This window comes from Poecilia mexicana, unplaced genomic scaffold (genome assembly GCF_051168715.1).
Source record: "Poecilia mexicana isolate PSO_F unplaced genomic scaffold, ASM5116871v1 scaffold_5, whole genome shotgun sequence".
Lineage (NCBI taxonomy): Eukaryota > Metazoa > Chordata > Actinopteri > Cyprinodontiformes > Poeciliidae > Poecilia > Poecilia mexicana.
In genome coordinates, this window is record NW_028263374.1 from 19,737,061 (window position 1) to 19,755,597 (window position 18,537).

The 18,537-nt window shown below is 40.3% G+C and overlaps 1 protein-coding gene across 1 annotated transcript; it reads right to left on the bottom strand.

Annotated features, from left to right (window-relative positions):
- Positions 1 to 149: 149 nt before the first annotated feature.
- megf6b (multiple EGF-like-domains 6b) lies at positions 150 to 18,327 on the bottom strand. Its single transcript, XM_088005985.1, has 22 exons — positions 18,165 to 18,327; positions 14,593 to 14,715; positions 13,374 to 13,499; positions 12,653 to 12,775; positions 12,083 to 12,205; positions 11,849 to 11,986; positions 10,604 to 10,726; positions 10,339 to 10,461; positions 8,026 to 8,196; positions 7,399 to 7,530; positions 7,167 to 7,295; positions 6,098 to 6,226; positions 5,811 to 5,945; positions 4,306 to 4,440; positions 4,086 to 4,211; positions 3,873 to 4,004; positions 3,406 to 3,534; positions 3,203 to 3,334; positions 2,606 to 2,734; positions 2,399 to 2,527; positions 562 to 690; positions 150 to 472 (listed from the first exon to the last, which is right to left on the bottom strand). The coding sequence occupies exons 1-22, from the start codon at positions 18,325 to 18,327 to the stop codon at positions 336 to 338; spliced, it is 2,916 nt and encodes a 971-aa protein (XP_087862111.1). The 3' UTR covers positions 150 to 335.
- Between the last annotated feature and the right edge of the window lie 210 nt (positions 18,328 to 18,537).

Below are 18,537 nucleotides of genomic sequence, written 5' to 3' on the forward strand. Positions count from 1 at the left end.
AGACGTTTCTTCTATTGAATAAATATCCTTTGATATATATACTTTTTTAAACTTCTCAGTGGGAAATGGTTTTATCTTCATTAAAAATGCATCTATTTTTTTATCAGGGTTGTCAACCATTATGGAGGGTAATATTTACTTTGTCAAACTTCAAATAAAATAGTTTACATAAACTGGCTAAACCTCACTAGATTTTCCTGTAATATAAGTGTTTTCCATATTCCTGCAGATATCAGCCTGCGCGGGATGTTGTCGTTAGGGATCACTGATTCCAGAAATAGAAAATTATGTAGAGTTAATCCTCATTTCGTCTTGCATTTTAATGTGGTGAAGTGCTACCTACCCAGTTCGCAGGCCGTACCCGTCCATCCAGCTGGACATGAACATTTTCCATCGGTTTTGTTGCAGGTGGCTCCATTCTGGCACAAGCAGACCTGCTGACAGTCTGCCCCATAAAACCCAGCCGGGCATTCTGGGAGAAAATCAGACACAAACTCTCTGGCGTGACCTCTTCTTCACCTATATTGTGGATGATCGCTTCCATCGACGGCACAAGCTCACCTTCCGTGCAGTTGGGTCCGGTCCAGCCGGGCATACATGAGCACTGGCCACCGGCTGGGTGGCAGATGCCGCCGTTGCGACAGCCACAGGTTCGGTTACATCCCGGCCCATAGAAACCAGCCAGGCACGCTGCCAGGAGACGGAGAAAACAATATCGTTACCTCCAGATGAACTCTGATCATGAAAAGTGAAAATTCCAACATTTGGAAAGTAATACAGGCCTCAGCATGGGGAACACCAAGATGGTACTTTCTCATGTTGAACTGGACTTTCCCAAATATCTGAAACCAACCGGGTCTTTTTTTATTTTTTGTCTCCAGTTTAAGTCCGAAAATTTTCTAATTCAGTTCAAACCAGTCCAGTTCATCGCAGTGTAATCCGATTGGATTACACTGAATTAGAATTACACTGAATCTGAATCATGTAGTCAGATTCAGAACAGTGAGTCTGCACAGTTCTGGTAAAATATAAGTGTGTTTGGTATGCAAATAAACAAAACCAGGAAAATCATTTCAACATTTTTTTTCATTTATGTGACATTTACCCTTTACCAGATTTATTCAGAAAGCCACATTTTAAATTTGCCCATTCGCCCTTTAAAAACTTCTTTATATCTCTCAGTTTGTAAGGAAAAGCATAATTCTCCTCCGATATAGCTAATTTTTGAATACATGAAAAATAAAATTCCTCCAAATCCACAGATTTCTAGCAGAAAACTGAAGGTTTTTTGGTCCACAGATTCAGAACTTTTCCTAAATTCATCCATGGATTTTGATGTTCCCTTCTCCTGACTGTTACATTTTGCGCAAACTGGGGCTTCAGCTTGAAGATGCAAATGTTAAAATGATCTTACTTGACTAATCAAGTTCATAATTATATAGAACGAGATGACTGACTTGAAACTCAAGTGTGTGAAAAATTATGCAAGAAAGTAATTACAGATTTTTATTTCTTACATTGCTTTTTTTTTTTCTTTTAAACAATATGAGGTTACACAGAGTTAAACAGGATATGTCAGTTTGTGACATATCCAAGGTATTTTTTTAACATCACAAAACCTGATGTTTTAAACAGAAATGTGTCCAGTTGTGTGGACAGACAGTCCAAAGCAGGGGTCCCCAAACTTTTTCCTGCGAGGGCCACATAGCTGTTCCTTTCTGTGGTCGGGGGCCGGTTTTTGCAGTAAAAAAAACTAAGAAATTCTTGTGTCGACGGGGGGTGGGGGGGGGTGGTGTTGGTTGGTTGTTCTGTATTTGAAACTGTCGAGCGGGGGGGGGGGGAACGACGACGACGACACATTCGCGCTTTTAGATATATTTTTACCCAGAATGCAAATGGAAAAAACCGTGAGTGAAACGGTGACTGACGAGTCATTGAGGGAAAGTAAGTTTCACATTTGCTCAAAAGCCCCCTGGTGGTTGAAGAAAAATCCACATATAAACCAGAAAATACAATATATGAAAAAAAACACTGAATGCTCTCTGGTATGAGCAGGCGGGCCGGATCCGGCATTGTTCAGGGGGCCGGACCAAATGACGTGGCGGGCCGGATCCGGCCCGCGGGCCGTAGTTTGGGGACCCCTGGTCCAAAGCAACTGAACTGATAAAAACTGCAGTCAGTCAGAATCTGCTGATCATATAATTCAAGATAGTACAAAGATATCCAGTTGAGGAAGTCCAGTTGATTATATCAAGTCGTTGACTTTGGAGCAATCCCTCGTGCCCATAAAGCACATGGCAATAGCGGAGAGAAACCACTCCCTGTTATCATTAAGAAACCTGAACAATCCTGACATACCGTCGCCCTCTGAGGACTCAACACCTGCACCGTCACTCACTCAGATTGCAGAATGGGCCGATCCAGCCTGCAGGACAGGAACAAACGCCACTGATGTGATCGCAACTCCCACCGTTCTGACAGAAACACTTCTCCTGGCAGTCCAGACCGTAGAAACCCGGAGGACACGCTGAAATACAGACCTCTCTTACAAAACCACATCGCATTGTTAAAGTGAGCGAGTCTGGGTTCACGGGGTTTCTCTTACGCTTTTCGCAGAAGGAACCCGTCCATCCCACCTGACACGTGCAAGCGCCGCTCACATGGTCGCACTGCGCTTCATTTTCACACTGACAGACGCGACGACAACTCAGACCAAACAGACCTGCAGGGCACTCTGAGGGTAACGCAAACACAAGAAGACAGGAGTAAAATGGACATTGTTCTTTTATTCTATGAACTACTGACTGTATCCGAAATGCCAAGCAAAAATGCACTATTTATTTCCAGAAAATGAGAAACTGTCAAAATAACGCAAAAGATGCAGAGCTTTCAGACCTCAAATAATGCAAAGGAAACAAGTTCATATTGATTTAGAAACAACAACACTAATGTTTTAACTCAGTAAGACTTCAGAAATCAATATTTGGTGGAAAAACCAGGAGGTTTTCAATGGGGTTCAGTGCAGTGGGCTCTTCATTTTTCCCAGAGCTGTCTATCCCCCTTTCATTTTACAGTCATGTGTGTGTTTATCACATAAAAGTCCAATAGCATACACAAAAGTTTGAGGCTGCAATATGACAACATATGAAACAGGTAAAGAAGTTCAGTAAATACTGTTGGATGTCAGCACATAGAAGCATACTCTGCTGGCAGCTCGGTCCAGTGAATCCTGCTTCACAGCTACACCGGCCCGTCACAGCGTCGCAGCTTCCGTCTCCATTTCTGCAGTCACATGTTTCTGCACAGCCGGTGCCCCAGTACCCTGCATCACAAACTGCAACAAAGAATGCATGAGTCATCAGAAGAGTTTTAAATGCCTACAGCTCGGCTCTTTGGGGCCTTTACCTTTTCTGCAGTCGTGTCCAGTCCATCCAGGAGCGCAGGTACACTGTCCAGTCTCTGGGTCACAGCGAGCATTGTTCTCACACACACATTTCATCTGGCATCTCAGACCAAAACGTCCACTTGGGCAAGCTACATGGGAAAAAAATATATTAATATATCAAGATCAAAATGACTTTTCTATAACCAACTCCAGATGACTGCCTGTGAAGCACCAAGTTCCCATAAAGGTGGCTTTAAGAGCCAGCTCGTGGTTGAAATCCACTCAGGAAAACCTCTGAGGCGGCTGGAGGATTTTTAGCTAATGACCTTAAAGAAAAATGATCCCATCTGTCTTCCAGCTCCTTCATTTCACATCCAAACAGCGCCACCTCACTATTCCACACCCCTGCCATCCTTCTCATCTAGTGGACTGCTTAATGCACGTTGCTATGGACACCTTCCCCAAAAGGCCTGCTGCTGTAACTCACAGGTTTGGCAGAGTGTTCCCATGTATCCAGGCGGGCAGCTGCAGGACCCGTTGTGTTTATCACAGGCACCCCCGTTCTCACAAGCGGGGCAGGTTTCCCTGCAGCCGGGGCCCCAGAAACCCTCCGGACACACTGAGGAGGAAAAATGATCTTATTGTGGAAAACTGCGTCCTTGTGTTGCATCCACACTTACACCCATGCATGCTCACTCACAGTTCTCACAGTGCTCTCCATGCGTCCCAGTTTGACAGTAGCATTGTCCTGTCTCCTTGTCACATGGCGCACCGGTGCAGTTACACGGCTGGATGCAGCCAGGTCCAAACATCCCCTCTGGACACTCTGATACACAACACACACACACACACACACACACACAGGATGGACCTTTTTCCAATTCAGGATGAGAATTACAGTTCTATGTCTTTGTCTCTACCTTGCTCACATTTCTCCCCATGACGCCCAGCGGGGCATTTTCGTTGGCACGCTCCAGTCACATGATCACAGGACGCTCCAGGTGGACAGGCGCACTTCTGCTCACAGCCGAGTCCAAAAGTACCAGTTTTACAGCCTGGACACAAAACAGAGCACACACTTCACTCATCGCGTAAAACACAAAGTTGTCAGAGCTGAAAATTACCCTCCTCTTCTTCCCTTATTACACTGTGATCATTACACTTTGTTAGTATCAAATTCAGCGAACCGTCTTCATGTCTGGATGCCGAAATGCTGTGAGTTGAGTAGGTTTTGAAGGTCTTCATTATGAAACCCATCAAGTTTACGGAAAGCATCAGCTTGTTCTTTTTTTAAACACCTGAGCAATTCAAATGCAGGACATGAACTTCTGGGCCAAATCCTGATTGATGGTGGGCCGTTCTGACAGCAGCTAGTGGGTCAATCACAGGTTTCTCACTAAGCTATGAACAGGTTTCTGGCCATGGGCTGAAAATCTCTGAGCTACTTCATTGTCAACTTTCTGCTCCATTTAAGAGGAGAAAGCTCCGTTCAACCACTAACCTGCTCCTGGATAGTTGGTCCAAGTTGTTCTTGGACAATGAATTGATCCCATCCGTTTTTTATGGCAAATTGTGAGCGGGCCTGGCAACGGGTAGAACTCACACATTGTCGTCCTGCCTGAGGCCAGGCAAGAGTCCAAAAGTCTCTCTTATTTAAATCATCACTAGGAACATTTACTGGAGTTTCTTATGTGTTTCCAAGCCTCACTTTGAGCGAAATTTCATTAGCAGTGATATTGTTGCTTGTGAAGCACTTCTGATGGAAAGTGATGATGATAGCATGTTTTCTTCAAGGTAATCACAGTTTGAAAAAAATAAATAAATAATGATTTTATGCACATCTCCATTTGTTCAGTCACTACAAAATCATTCTAGTCAAGCCTGGAATCAGCAAATACCACTCAGGCCAATTGTCCATTTATGTTAGTTTGTTTTTTCTTTTGTTTGTTTGTTTTAAAGTAAACGTAAAAAGTGAAAAAGCTGTAATTACTAAACCCTTCCACTAATTTGCATGTGAATACCTTTAAATTAAAGCAGGGAGTCTGGACTTTATGCAATAATTATCTATATGGTTGTAATCTGAATACGCTCCAAGAAACATAAACACCAAAGCCTTAGCCAGTGGTTGCATATATGGAGATCTATATGTTATTTAAGCCCTGAAACTAAAAACAGATGTATAAAATCAGATGTTTATAAACAGCATTTGTGTGAATTTCATATTTCACAGCAAAAAATGGGGAGAAAAGATTGTGCGTAGACAACTGGTTAGTTTTGAAGTATTTTTCTTTTATCTGTGAAAGCATTAACTCTCTGTTTTGTTATTGTGACTTTCTTGTTTGTTTTTCATAAAAATATATTTTAATGTAGTGACATAAAAAAGGGACAGGCTCTCAAAAACTGACACAGTTAGCATGTTTCTCACTTTCATTGCAGGTGCTGCCGTGGTAACCAGGTTTGCAGATACAGGTGCCGTGGTGGCGATGACAGTCCTTCGTCTTTTTCTGGTCACACTGACACTCCTGAGAGCAGCCAGCTCCAAAGGTCCACCTAGGACATGCTAGAAATTAAGATTTAGGAAAACATTTACATTTGAAATTAACAATTTTGTGTTACAAGGTATGGAAATATGACTTTTTACTCTGAAATAGAAATGCAAGGCTCAGGAAATGAACATTTCAACGTGGGAGGTTAGTGTTTTAGGAGTCTTACGAAGGTGACAGAAGCGTCCATACAGTCCGGCTTCACACAGACAGGCTCCATAGGTTCGGTGGCAGCGGCCGTTGTTAGCACAGTTGCACTTCTTGTTGCACTGCTTCCCATAGAAACCTTTAGGACAACCTGGAGACAGAAGACATGCCACATTATTAAATCACTGAAAAACCTTTTCACATCTTGCCCTCTTAAAAACCACAAACTTCAGTGTGTTTTGTTAGAATTTTTAAATGAGGGACCAACATAAACTGCAACATAACTGAAGTGGAAAACACATTTTTTATGTATTTATATTCAGTCCTTTACTCTGATGCTCCTAAATAAAATACAGTGCAAGCAATTAACTTAAAAAAATGAATCTAAATAATAAATAGTCCACTTGTGTGTAGTTTAATCTAGATCTCAAAGGATTCTTAGAAAACATTAGGGTCATGAAGACCAAGGAACACTGCAGAAAGGTCACGAAAGAAGACAGAGGTTCACTTTCCAGCAGGAAATCAACCCTAAACATAAAGTTTGTTGAACATTTCACCAGGGATACAATGAAATGGATCTGAAGCATATTCAGGCGATACAATGGCCTACTCAAAGCACAGAACTAAGTCTAATTACAAATCTGAGGCAATAATTTAGACTGACTTCTCACAGACACTCTCCATTCAGACTGACTGAGCTTGAATTATTTTACAAATAAGAGGTAAAAACTTCAGCCTCCAGATGTCCAGAGCTGGTAAACATCCTAAACGACTTCCAGCTGCGACTGCAGGGAGCAGCAATTCTACAAAACTCAAGAAAACTGAATTCAAATGCATGATGCATGATGCAGTTTTCATATCTAGAAGGAAACTATTAATCATATATCATTCCCCTATTTTGTGTTGGTCTAGCACATAAAATCCAAATAAAATCCATTGAATTTGGTGGTTCTCGTGTCAACATGTTAGAAAGTTCAAGGTGTATGAATGCTTTTTCAAGGCACTGTATTTAAAATAGCTCTATGAATTATGTTTCGGCAATTTAATGTTTTATGGTAAGAACAAAACCATAAAAAATAAAGGTTTCTCACCGTCCTGACACAAATCTCCAGTCACACCAGGAGGGCAGCGGCAGCTCCCGCTGACCGAATCGCAGCTGGCTCCGTTTTTACACTTGCAGGAAAACGAGCAGTTTTTTCCAAAATGCCCCGCAGGACAGGCTGCAAGGTTGACATTTTTCAACAGTTTAGATTACTAACAGGAGGGAACATTTGCAATCACAGCGACATGCAGGTGATGAGTGTGTCTCTGGTCAGCCCTCACTCTGATTGCAGATGATTCCCGTCCATCCATCCGGACAGTCGCAGCCGTTTTTCCAAATGTTGCATATTCCCCCATTAGTGCAGTCATCACAGGTCAGGCTGCAGTCGCTGCCGAAGGTGTCGTCCAGGCACACTGAAAACAGAATAATTACCAACAGCTGCAACCATGACCAGTCAAGCAGAAACACTGTTTTATCTGCCTGTTTTGGACTTTTTCTAACACTGCTGCTCCAGCAAATGAGACAGTCCACGACTCCAAATCAAATAGACAAAGAATGGCACAGAAATTGTAACATTATGTTATGATATACACCGAAATCAGACAGTAAAGTGTGTCCCACTTGTTTCCAGTTTTAATTACATTGTTATTTAGAATGTTCATCAGATATGCACAGCTGAAAAAATATCTCTGGTTCCCTGGTTAAATTAGCTACTGTGCCAGATAAGCCGCAGCATTCCTGCCTGGTAGTTTCCTGGTCGTCTGGAAGCATGAACTGAGATAATTAACACTCCCCGTGTGGTCTTCCTCTGAAAGAGTCAGTCTAAACACTTCACAGAGGCCTGGTAATCAGATGCAGGTTTCATGTTAATGAAAATGAGTTAATAATGGCAGAGGGAGAAAACTCACCAAATTTCTCGGCCAGGCTGCTCTCGGCCCTGAGCTCCCCATCGTCATCTTCGTAGTCGTCGTAACGCTCCAGGGGTTGGTCGTAGTCGCGGAGCAAGGTGAGCTGGGGATGAATGAGGGACAGCTCGATGGCGCCTCCGCTGGAGAGGGACTCAACTGCACCTTCGAGAGCTGCAATGGAGCAAGAGAAAAACTCACAAATGTGGCGTGGATGGAGCATACTGCTTCATAACTCAAATCCTACTTATTTCGATATGAATAACTCGATTTAAATTCTTAAGTAGTTGTTTATATACACACTAATATATACACAGTTATATAACCAGTTTCTACAAATGTTTAGGAAGTAATCAGCATGCTTTTCACACCATCAAATTACACAAAGCATCATTTCAGTAAGTGTACACTGAAATGTCACTGGGATTTAGATATTTTTAACATTTTATCAAGAAAAAAAAGAGAACATTTTAAAAGGTAAAATGAGGCCATATAAGATTCCTAACAGGTTAAAGTGAATCAAAGCGTCTTCAACTCTGAAAACTTCTCTGCCATTCATTAGTAAGGGAGACTTTGTAATATTAGACCTCGTAAAAACAAAAAAATGCACAAAACTTGTATTTGCAATTTCTAATAGTATTGTAGCTATGGTGATTAAAGCATACAGTTAAAACTAAAATTATTTATGCCTCTTTGAAAGTCTGTTTTTAATAGGAACAAAAATGGCATAAATGTAAAATTCTTAATTTTGACAACAGCATTTATTGGGTGACTGAGTAGCAGACTTGAAATCTGAAAGTTATGAATTCAATTCCAGATTCTTCCTGTCATAAGTAGACATGCTCCATGTGCAAGGCACTAAAATCTTAAATCAAGGCATCAAGATTCACCTCTGTTAGATGAGTAAAGATTTTGACAGCCGACATGTTTTTAAAGAATCAGGATTTTACAGTGACTCAGCTAAAGCATTTTTACCCTTTGAACCTTTTTACATTTTGTCATAATTTATAGCAAGACATGAATTTATCGCTCACAGATGATCTCCGTCGAGGCTGGAATAAGCTAGAGCTTTTCCGATAAGAAAAAAAAGGGTCTAACAGGTTTAAATACTCTGGACAAACTCCAAAAAAATTGGCATCCTGGGTTTAGAAAGTATTGGACAACGTGTTCTTATTACAAGTGCACTCCAAATGTTTATGTGCCAAAATTTCACAGTGGTTTGAAAGTCGACACAAAGTAAAAATGTGGTCTTAATAGATTGTTTTGCAATTGAAACTATAGAGAAAAAGGAGGTGAATTAAACATGAGGAGAAAAGTAGTGCTCACAACTCAAATGCCAAAAAAGAGATGTGAAAAATTTTTTATGGGTTATGAATACCTACAGAAGATGGAAATAACCAGCAGTCCAAACATAAAGGTTTTAATGTGGGGGGGAAAAGCTGACAACATCCTGAAGCCAAAACAGATTCTTTTTTTTTCCACATTAAAACCTTTAAATATTTGGTAACACTTTATTTGAAGGGGGTTGAATAAGACTGACATGACACTGTCATAAACATGACATAACACCTGTCATGAACATGAATAAGCCTTCATGAATATTTATGACTGTTGTCATAAAGCGTCATTTGGTAAATTATGACACTTTTAATACAAAGTTGACATTATTCAAAATGTCTTTGTTATGACAACTTGACATTAACCAAGAAATCATTACTGTTTAAACTTTATCTTTAATAACATAAAGTTACCTAATTTTTAAAGTGCAATCATTAATTCTTTTATAACAAATTTATATCAGTAATGATTTATTGGTTAATGTCAAGTTCTCATAACAAAGACATTTTGAATAATGTCAACTTTGTATTAAAAGTGTCATAATTTACCGAATGACGCTTTATGACAACAGTCATAAATATTCATGAAGGCTCATTCATGTTCATGACATGTGTTGTCATGTTTATGACAGTGTCATGACAGTCTTATTCACCCCCCTTCAAATAAAGTGTTGCCAAATATTTTTAGAGTGCTAGGTATTTCCATGTTTGCTGATGTTAATGTGGCAAAGACCAGGTTGCAAATGCAACATGATGCAATAATCTGTATGCTAATTTGTGGATAATTATTATTTTTTAAATGTATTACACAGAAAAAACTTATGGCTAAAGGGAAACTACTTTGTGTTTTTTTGAAGATGAACTTAGTTAAGAACAGGTGGTGAACTGAACAAAATTTAATTCACTTTTAGCCTGTAGGAAGTGAATTTGGAACTACTTATCGCTAAGAATGAAATGAAACGACATGGCTGAAACTCACGGATGCAGGAGCGCCTGTCCTCGTCCAGCTGGAAACCCCGGCGACAGAAGCACTGGAAGGAGCCGGCGATATTCTGGCATGTGTGATCACAGCCGCCATTAGCAGCCAGACACTCGTCCACATCTGAACAACACAGACACGGCAAAAGGTCAACAGCTTTTGCTACATCTCAAGGTAAAGTTAGAACAACAACGAAATAACAAACCCGCAGAATCTGAAATAAATTAGCAGAGTCAGCCATGTTTTACCTGGGAGCAAAACATACCGTCACAGCTACATCCATCTGCATTGAGTCTGTGTCCTGCTGAGCAGTAGCATTCATAACCCCCGGGGTAGTTGGTGCAGTCCTGCTCACAACAGGAGCTCTGTTCTCCACACTCATCAACATCTGACAAACACAACAAGCAGGAAAACACACACACACAAAATATGCTTTACTGCTTTCTGATAGAAACCTTTTATGAGAAAATATAAAGTGTGCTGATTTAGCAACCAATTGCAGCCAAGTTACAACTAAAATATATATATTTAGAGCTAAACCTCTGCTCTTTATTTTTCGGTTATGATAAACGCTCACCAAACTTCAATAATGTTCCACCTCCTAAACACAAATACAATTTACCATGAACTCTACAAATTCTTAAAGTGCGTGAAGATTTTATGAGCACATTAAAACAAATATTTAATGCAGTTAATGGCATTTTCTCCCCTCTGTTTTTATGTGTATTTGGCAAAGTTGTAGTGTCGACTGAGCTAATAATGCTGCTACAGTAATCAAATGTGATAACTTTGTGTAAAGTCTTGTGAATCTAATTTTATGAGCATACATGAAAGTTCAACAGAGTTCAGTTCTTGTTGGAAAGTATTTATACTGATGGCTCTTGGACTTTATGAACATTTTGGAAGATAGAACTCCACATTACAAGATTTACTAATAATAAATGAGTTATAACTCTTCAGTACTGTTGCAGACAGCTAGTTTGATCAGGGAGCCTTTATAACTCCAATTTATGTTTGCAGATGTAAAAACGACACAAAACATATGTAAATTCGTTAAACATTGTGCAGACGGGTAAAAGTGAAGTGAATTTGGGTTAGAAAACTAAAATATGGCAAAAATATTCATGTTCCTTTTCACATTTTGTCTTGCCATATATCTGGAACTTATGTGACAAACCAACATAATGTGATGCATAGTTGTGGAGTGGCAGAACAAAGATACAAAGGGTGTTGAGCGTTTGTAAAGACTTTGTAAAGCTACATTTTGCTGAAATTAAAGTTTTCTTGGAGTAAGCCTGCACTAGCTTTGCACTTCTTGGAGCCTGAAATTTTATCCAATTCTTTGCGGAGTGGCTGCAAGTATTTGGAAAACAGAAATAGAAAACATTCCGGTACCGACATCATATAAGCAACAAAGTACTACAGTCTATGTATGCTGATGCTGATCATGCAATCGGCTAACGTATACTCAGGTGGTTCACATCAGTTTGAGCGCATTGCAGTCTCATACCAACACAGGTTTTCAGGTCATCGTTGAGCCGGTAACCATGGTTACAGGTGCACACGGGCCCGCTGGTCGAATGCTGGCAGCGATGAGAACATCCACCGTTGTTGCTCTCACAGCTGTTCACAATCTCCATCTCAATTCCTAACATTCACAGTGAGGTCAGACGGTCCGTCAGGAGGAATGGGGCTCAATCAGACGAGTTCAAAGTTTAACATGCGCGATGATATTCAGACTGACTGTAACACTGCTTCCCATCAGATCCCAGCTCATAGGCGGTGTTGCAAACGCAAGCGTAGGAGCCCAGCGTGTTGCGGCAGCCATGTGCACAGTTGGTTTCCTCTGTTTTACACTCGTCGATATCTGAGGAAGGACGTGTTTAAGCATTATGAACTGTGGGACGGATTGCACATGGTCTGCACAAGCTCAGTGACACTTTGAATGTGCCGCTTGTGAATCGAATGCTTTTTATAGGCCTAAAAACAATATAACCTTCACAGCTTCAGCAGATCCTAACCACACACACAGCTGCAGGATCAGATGTCTTATTTTCATTTATAGTTTATAGTTTTTACGTTTATGACTATACTTTCTATGTCTTACTTTTGCAAAATGTTCCAAATACATTTTATTTCTTAAAACAATCTTCAAACAGAGTTGATCCAGCAGCTATTTGAAAGTTTGGCTCAGAGAGTGAAAGCCTTAAATATCCATAAAATGACTTCAGATGGAATTTTAAAGTACTTTTACTTCACCTAACATTGAACTTCCACTCCACACATTACTAAGAAAATGAATTTGAAACTATACCTTCACAGGTTTTCCCATCTTCAGCCAGCAGGTAGCCACGTTTGCAATCACAGATAGGCTTTCCTCCATCAACTCGACACTCATGCATGCAGCCTCCATTCTGATCTGCACAAGGATTCTGCACTGGAGAGCAAAAAGCATGCCTTCCTCACCATCACAGTCTCCATTATTTTACAGCAGAGATCTATAAAACTTGTTTTTTTCTAAATGTTAATGCCCAACACGTGCATAGCTTTGAATTGAGTTCTTCTTCATTGGGCTCCCTCTGTAGAAATTAACTTGTGGCAGCCCGTCTTACTAGTATGATCAGAGCATTCACCTCTGAATAATTAAAGGAAGCCAACAATCACAAAGAAAAGGCATCTAAAAGCTCGTCATTTAGCAGATGGAAATTTATGTATAATTTCCTACATTTGGAAGACCATACTTGACTGTGAAGCCTTTGAGACTGAGGTGATCAAAACAAGCATTGGATATGAAAACAATTATTATGAAGAAAAAACAAACAAACAATAAATGTAACTCAGTAAGACACAGAATGGTATTCAATATTAGTCTTCCTGAGATAAAATTACAGCTACCAGCAGAATGAGTGAAGGTGTTTTTAACATTATGTTTAGAAGCTCACCTTTCATCAGTTGGGAACAGTCCAATTATTTTCTTTTTTGTTTTGTGTGTTGAGGTTGTGCATGTTTTATATATGTTCAGCGTGGTCACTTACGTTTACAGTGCTTGCCATCCTCTGCCAACACGTAATTTGGCTTGCAGCGGCAGCGAAAATGTGAAGCCGACTGCTGCAGACAGTAGTGCTCGCATCCTCCATTGCGGACAGCGCATGAGTACACGGCTGAAAATGTGAAAACAGAAAATTAGGCAACTTGCAGGAATAAATCTGAAGTGAAATCTCTAACTTCTGGACCCTTTCAAACTAAAAGCTCATCACAATAAAAAGTTAAAACTCAGAGACACCTGAGCGATTGGCATCCACAGTGGATGGCTTACTCATCCACTAATGAGGTTCGGTTCAATTTGATCCCACTTCTTCCCAACCTACATTTATCCTCTTTGAAGTAACAGATGGGTCTGAATCATTTAGTGGAAAATAACTAGTAGAAGAACTCAAAGGCTGTGTTATTCATACCGAGAGACTGGAGTCAAGACCAATCCATCCTGAGTGCATGTCAAACCGCACAGCGTTTTCCAGATTAAATATTATGCAGCTACAAGCTAAGTGTGTGGGAAACATCTGAAGTTCACCGGGCAGATGAGAGAGTCGATGTGAGCACAGAGTCTCTGCTTTTGTGCTTTCATGAACTCAAACTATCTGGAATGAACAGCGGAATAAAAAACCTAGTTTATTAGTATAAACACAAATGAGCTGCATCTACAATCATTCCATCAGGACTCTGTTGTAAAGGTTGTAATATTTTATTTCTTCACTCAACATCCGTCAGTGAAGAGCCTTTCATGAATGGTTGGGTTCTTGCTAACATATCTGTGTAGTAAGATAAATGACTTCACAGAGAATGATTTCAAATCTAAATGTCAAACAGGAAGCACACTGAAGCCAGCACCAGGTTTATAAAACTCTGTATACAACTCTGAACTTCCTTCATTTCTGCATACTTTCCTTCCAATGATTAAATGAACATCTAGGTTTTTGCTCCAAAGTGGTCACCTGCAGCATTGAGGGTTAAATGCCCATGGCAAACTTAAATAAAATGACCAACAAATGCATTTGAACCAACACTGAAATCTCTCCAAGAGTTAATTCTGTTAGAAAAAGCTGTTTTATTGTTACTTTTTTTTTCCCATTACATATTTTTAATTAGCACCATCAGTAATTTTATCAATGTGTTGCACCAGAATGGTTCAAAATGCACCCATATGTCCGTTAATCCCACATGTCGACAGCAGTGAATGTTTCCAAATCTACTCACTGAGGCAGGTGCGACTGTCCACATGGAGCCTGGAGCCAGGGTGGCATTCACAATAGTATGAGCCTCTGGTGTTAATACATCTGTGCTGGCAGCCTCCGTTATGGACCTGGCATTCATCTATATCTGAACAGAAGATCCAGACAGGAAGAACGGACATGAACAATTTCAGTAAAACTCCTCATTACGAGAAAAGAAATCCCAAATGAACTGCTAAAGTGTGAGAGTGTCTTAATAAGTCAGGCTTTAGGACAAAGATGCACCTCCAGCTGAGAGGAGAGGATGGATGAGAATGGAGGGGGGAAGTATTTTACAAGCCTACTGCAGCTCAGACAAACATTTACCTCCATGTGGAAACAACTACTGAACATTTAAAAGCACATTTAAATTCCTGCAGCTCTTCAGAACCCCCCCGAGTGAAGAAGCATATGGAAACTTGAGCCAGAAGATTCAAAACCAAAACATTCCTCTCAGCCGACTGCTCTGGGAATAAACAAACAGAAGAGGCGGACTCTCCATCTGAAAATATTGTGGTGCGGAAAATAGAACAGCCTTCGCATGTGAACTGATTTCTAATCAAACAAACCATGTATCTGGGCGGCATTGGTTTCAGGGGTCAAAGATTGATCAATTTCATGAGCAGAACCCCCCCCGTGAGATCTGAAATGATATATGAAGCCCGTCTCCATTTGAGTTTCTAGCAGCCGAGATCGGAATGATTAGGACATTAGTCACCTATTCTTTCCAACACTGACTAAACTATTGGAGTAGATATAATGAAAATATTTCAGACTGCAACAAGTGACTCATATAAAAAAGGAAGGAAAACTGTTTGGCTGTGGCTGAGGTCTGTAAGACAAGCTAACACATCATAAAACACTATTTAGGAGCCCGAGTGTGAGGTGTTTGGTTCAGAATAATGTTGACCTCAGCCAGGTTTTTTCATCAGAAAACTATTTCAAGAATTCACTGAGATGTGTGAGAAAAGAGATCTGATCTGAAAGTTTGAAGAGCAGGACGACTGCTGTCCCTGCAGCAGAAAGTTTGCTTCACCACAAACCGCACGTTTTTAATTCCATGCTGTCAAAATTACAGCGAACAGTGAAGATAAAACAAACTGTATATTTATGACATTTATCCAACCAGACAAAATACACAATCAGACTCCCCAGGGACACATTTCACACACAAACACATGACATCATTTGATGAAATGAGGTTCTGCAGAGAGAATCTTAATTTCAGAAGACTGTTCCCTGAAAACATGACCAAAGAAATTAGTAATAAATTACCTTTAACAAACAGCGACATGCAGTCAGTACTTTTCATCATCTTTTGGACCTGCTGTGTCACAAACACTCACTGAAGCAGGCATTCAGTGACTTAAAAATCCAATGTACATGTTTTATTATACCTTTACTACAAATTATGAGCTCTACAGTCTAACATATTTAATAATTTTAAAAATGTTTTGCAGGATTGGTAGGGAATAGTGGTGAGTCCCTTGGACAACAGGCGCTTTTCTTCTCTTCTTCACTGAAAAGACTGAAAATATAAAATAAGGATAGGATGATACAGGATGACTTCCTCTTTGGCGATTATCTCTACTAAAGCAGACTTTCAAAACTGAAGTCAAAAGGGTGATTTTTACAACACAGCGACAGAGGTGCTATAGATATAGGTAGATGTAAGGTCAAAAATGTAAATATAAAGGTTCTTTTATGGGTTTTGTTTATTTTTACATTCAACTCCAGAGGAGATTTTGCAAAGCAGAATGCACTAGATGTGATCTGATAGAGAAAATCTGATAAAAAAGGGAATGTGAGGGGGAAACCACCTTTAATATAACATATAACAAACATATACCAGAAACACAAAAGATATGGAAATAAACATCAGTTGTTAATATAATCCAGTTTCACTTATCAGAATGATACTGTAAAAAATAACAATAAAAAAACTAACATTGACCAATCCTGATGTTATGACCGATAAATCATGCATCCCTAACAAATGTGCTTTAATGTCGATCAATACACTTGTGGGTTCAGCACAATTAGCACCAAGGAAAATAAATGGCGCTCCTGGATTGGCTACTGGCTGGAGATTTGAAAACAGCCGTCAGTGGCCCATTCTGTATCTTCTTTTATGCTCTACGAGAAAAATCTGCAAATAGGTATGTTTTTTTTTTTTGTTTTTTTTGGAGTTAAATTCCACAGAAAAATCCCAAAATGGGTGATGTTATGGAAACTGAACCATAATTAGGCAGACATCCACTGTATTTATGCATCCAGGTTTAAGTGATATTTCTGCCCTGTATCAAAACCTTCTGGAGCCTCCCCTGCAGAGGCTGTCTGGACTCACCACTAAGGTTTTTTTCTTCACTCTTTAGCACAGTGTAAATTCTTGCACTGGGTGAAAATATGGAATATGGGGGTGAAAGTAATAATTTTTGCAGCCCTTTGGGAAGTCATAAATGTAGGAGACCATTTGTAACACACAGAGAAAAAAAAACTTGCCATGTAAAGAACTTCATGATCTGCTGGATGAATGCAGCGATGCATCTGGACAATCTGCATCCTATTTGTGTCACTTTGCACCAGTGTGGTAAGAGTTATTTGCACATAAATCATGTCTTTACAAGGTCCACCGTTTATCAACCTTATCATGTCAAATACTAAAGTAAAATATCTGCAGGGAATTTTGTAAAGGTTCTGCTTTTGTTATTAGATCAAGAATAGCAAAAATAGTAAGCGTACAATCCTAACTATTTCTCCATTTACTTGCATAGCAGCTCCTGTAAAACCTCTGGCTAAACCCGTTTCCCAGTAATGTCCAACAGTATCTTCAAATATAGCATTTGGAGCAGAAGCAAGCTCCTAAACTTTCTTCCTCTTGGGGTCTCTGCTGCCAAGTCCGAGTTTCACTTCATCCAGGAAAGCTGGCACGAGCCATCCATGCATTTTTCCGTCAATGGAGCATGCAGTCTTTTGGTTTTTCCTGTAATGAGAGCTTAGTTGCTGTCGGCTGCAGTCTCACAGTCAGTCAGCAGATCCCCTCCAGCAAGTTTCCACATCCAGAACACGATCCTCAGCGGACCGGAGCCAAAGCCTCAGCAGCCGCTGGCTTTAATGCCGGCTGCATGGACGCTCTGAACACGGCACAATGTCGTCTCACAGGAGAGATATTTCACATTAGTTTAGGAAAGCCGACGTGTTTATTGTGCACAGCCGCTATTTCTGCAATGTCTTGACTTAACTCCAAACATGACATATAAGAAAAGGATTTATCAGCAAACCGGTAACAATAAAAATAAAAAAAGGCTTTACAATGCACAGTTATCCTCAAACTATTGTGCCAAATCCAGACGAGTCAAACAGGATAACGGTCTACAACATGCACAGGGTAGTCTCCTCCTTTTTCTTGCTTTTTAAAGCATTTGTAATAACATATAGCTGATGTCTGCAGGTGCACTAATCTCTGATCAGAGAAAAATAACCCCAAAGCTAAAAAAAAAACCCAACAACACTAACTTTACATTGCTATACCTACTTTTTGTATTAAGAACCACTTACCTGCAGCAGGCAAGTAGCCAGTGTTGTAGCCATGATAGCCGTGGTAACAGTGAGGCCTGTGACAGATTCTTCTGTAGTAAACATACGGGTAGTTTGCAGCCAGAGATGCCGTTGCTTCAATGAGCACCAGGGAGAAAATCCACCATCCTGATGCCAAAGCCATAACTGGAGTCAACCTTGTTACAAAGCCTTCAGAAGAGAAACTTAACCATCCAGCACCTACTTTTTAGTTACTCAATGAAGAGTCCTGGACTGACATCCCATGCTGACTACCTCTTATTTTGCTCTGCCTCCATCTCCTTCTCTGTTTCACCCTCCCATCTGACAAAGCAGAATCCACCATGTTGTAGGTCCTCCTCTCTCTTTCTCTCCG

Bases quoted from the DNA above. Each gene is read 5' to 3' on its own strand.
- megf6b (XM_088005985.1), bottom strand. From the start codon at position 18,327: ATGGCTTTGGCATCAGGATGGTGGATTTTCTCCCTGGTGCTCATTGAA. The intron at 7,531-8,025 runs GTGAGTTTTCTC...TTCTGTTTTCAG, and splicing joins CAGCCTGGCCGAGAAATTTG to TGTGCCTGGACGACACCTTC. The intron at 2,528-2,605 runs GTAAGAGAAACC...TCTGTATTTCAG, and splicing joins GGGTTCCTTCTGCGAAAAGC to CGTGTCCTCCGGGTTTCTAC.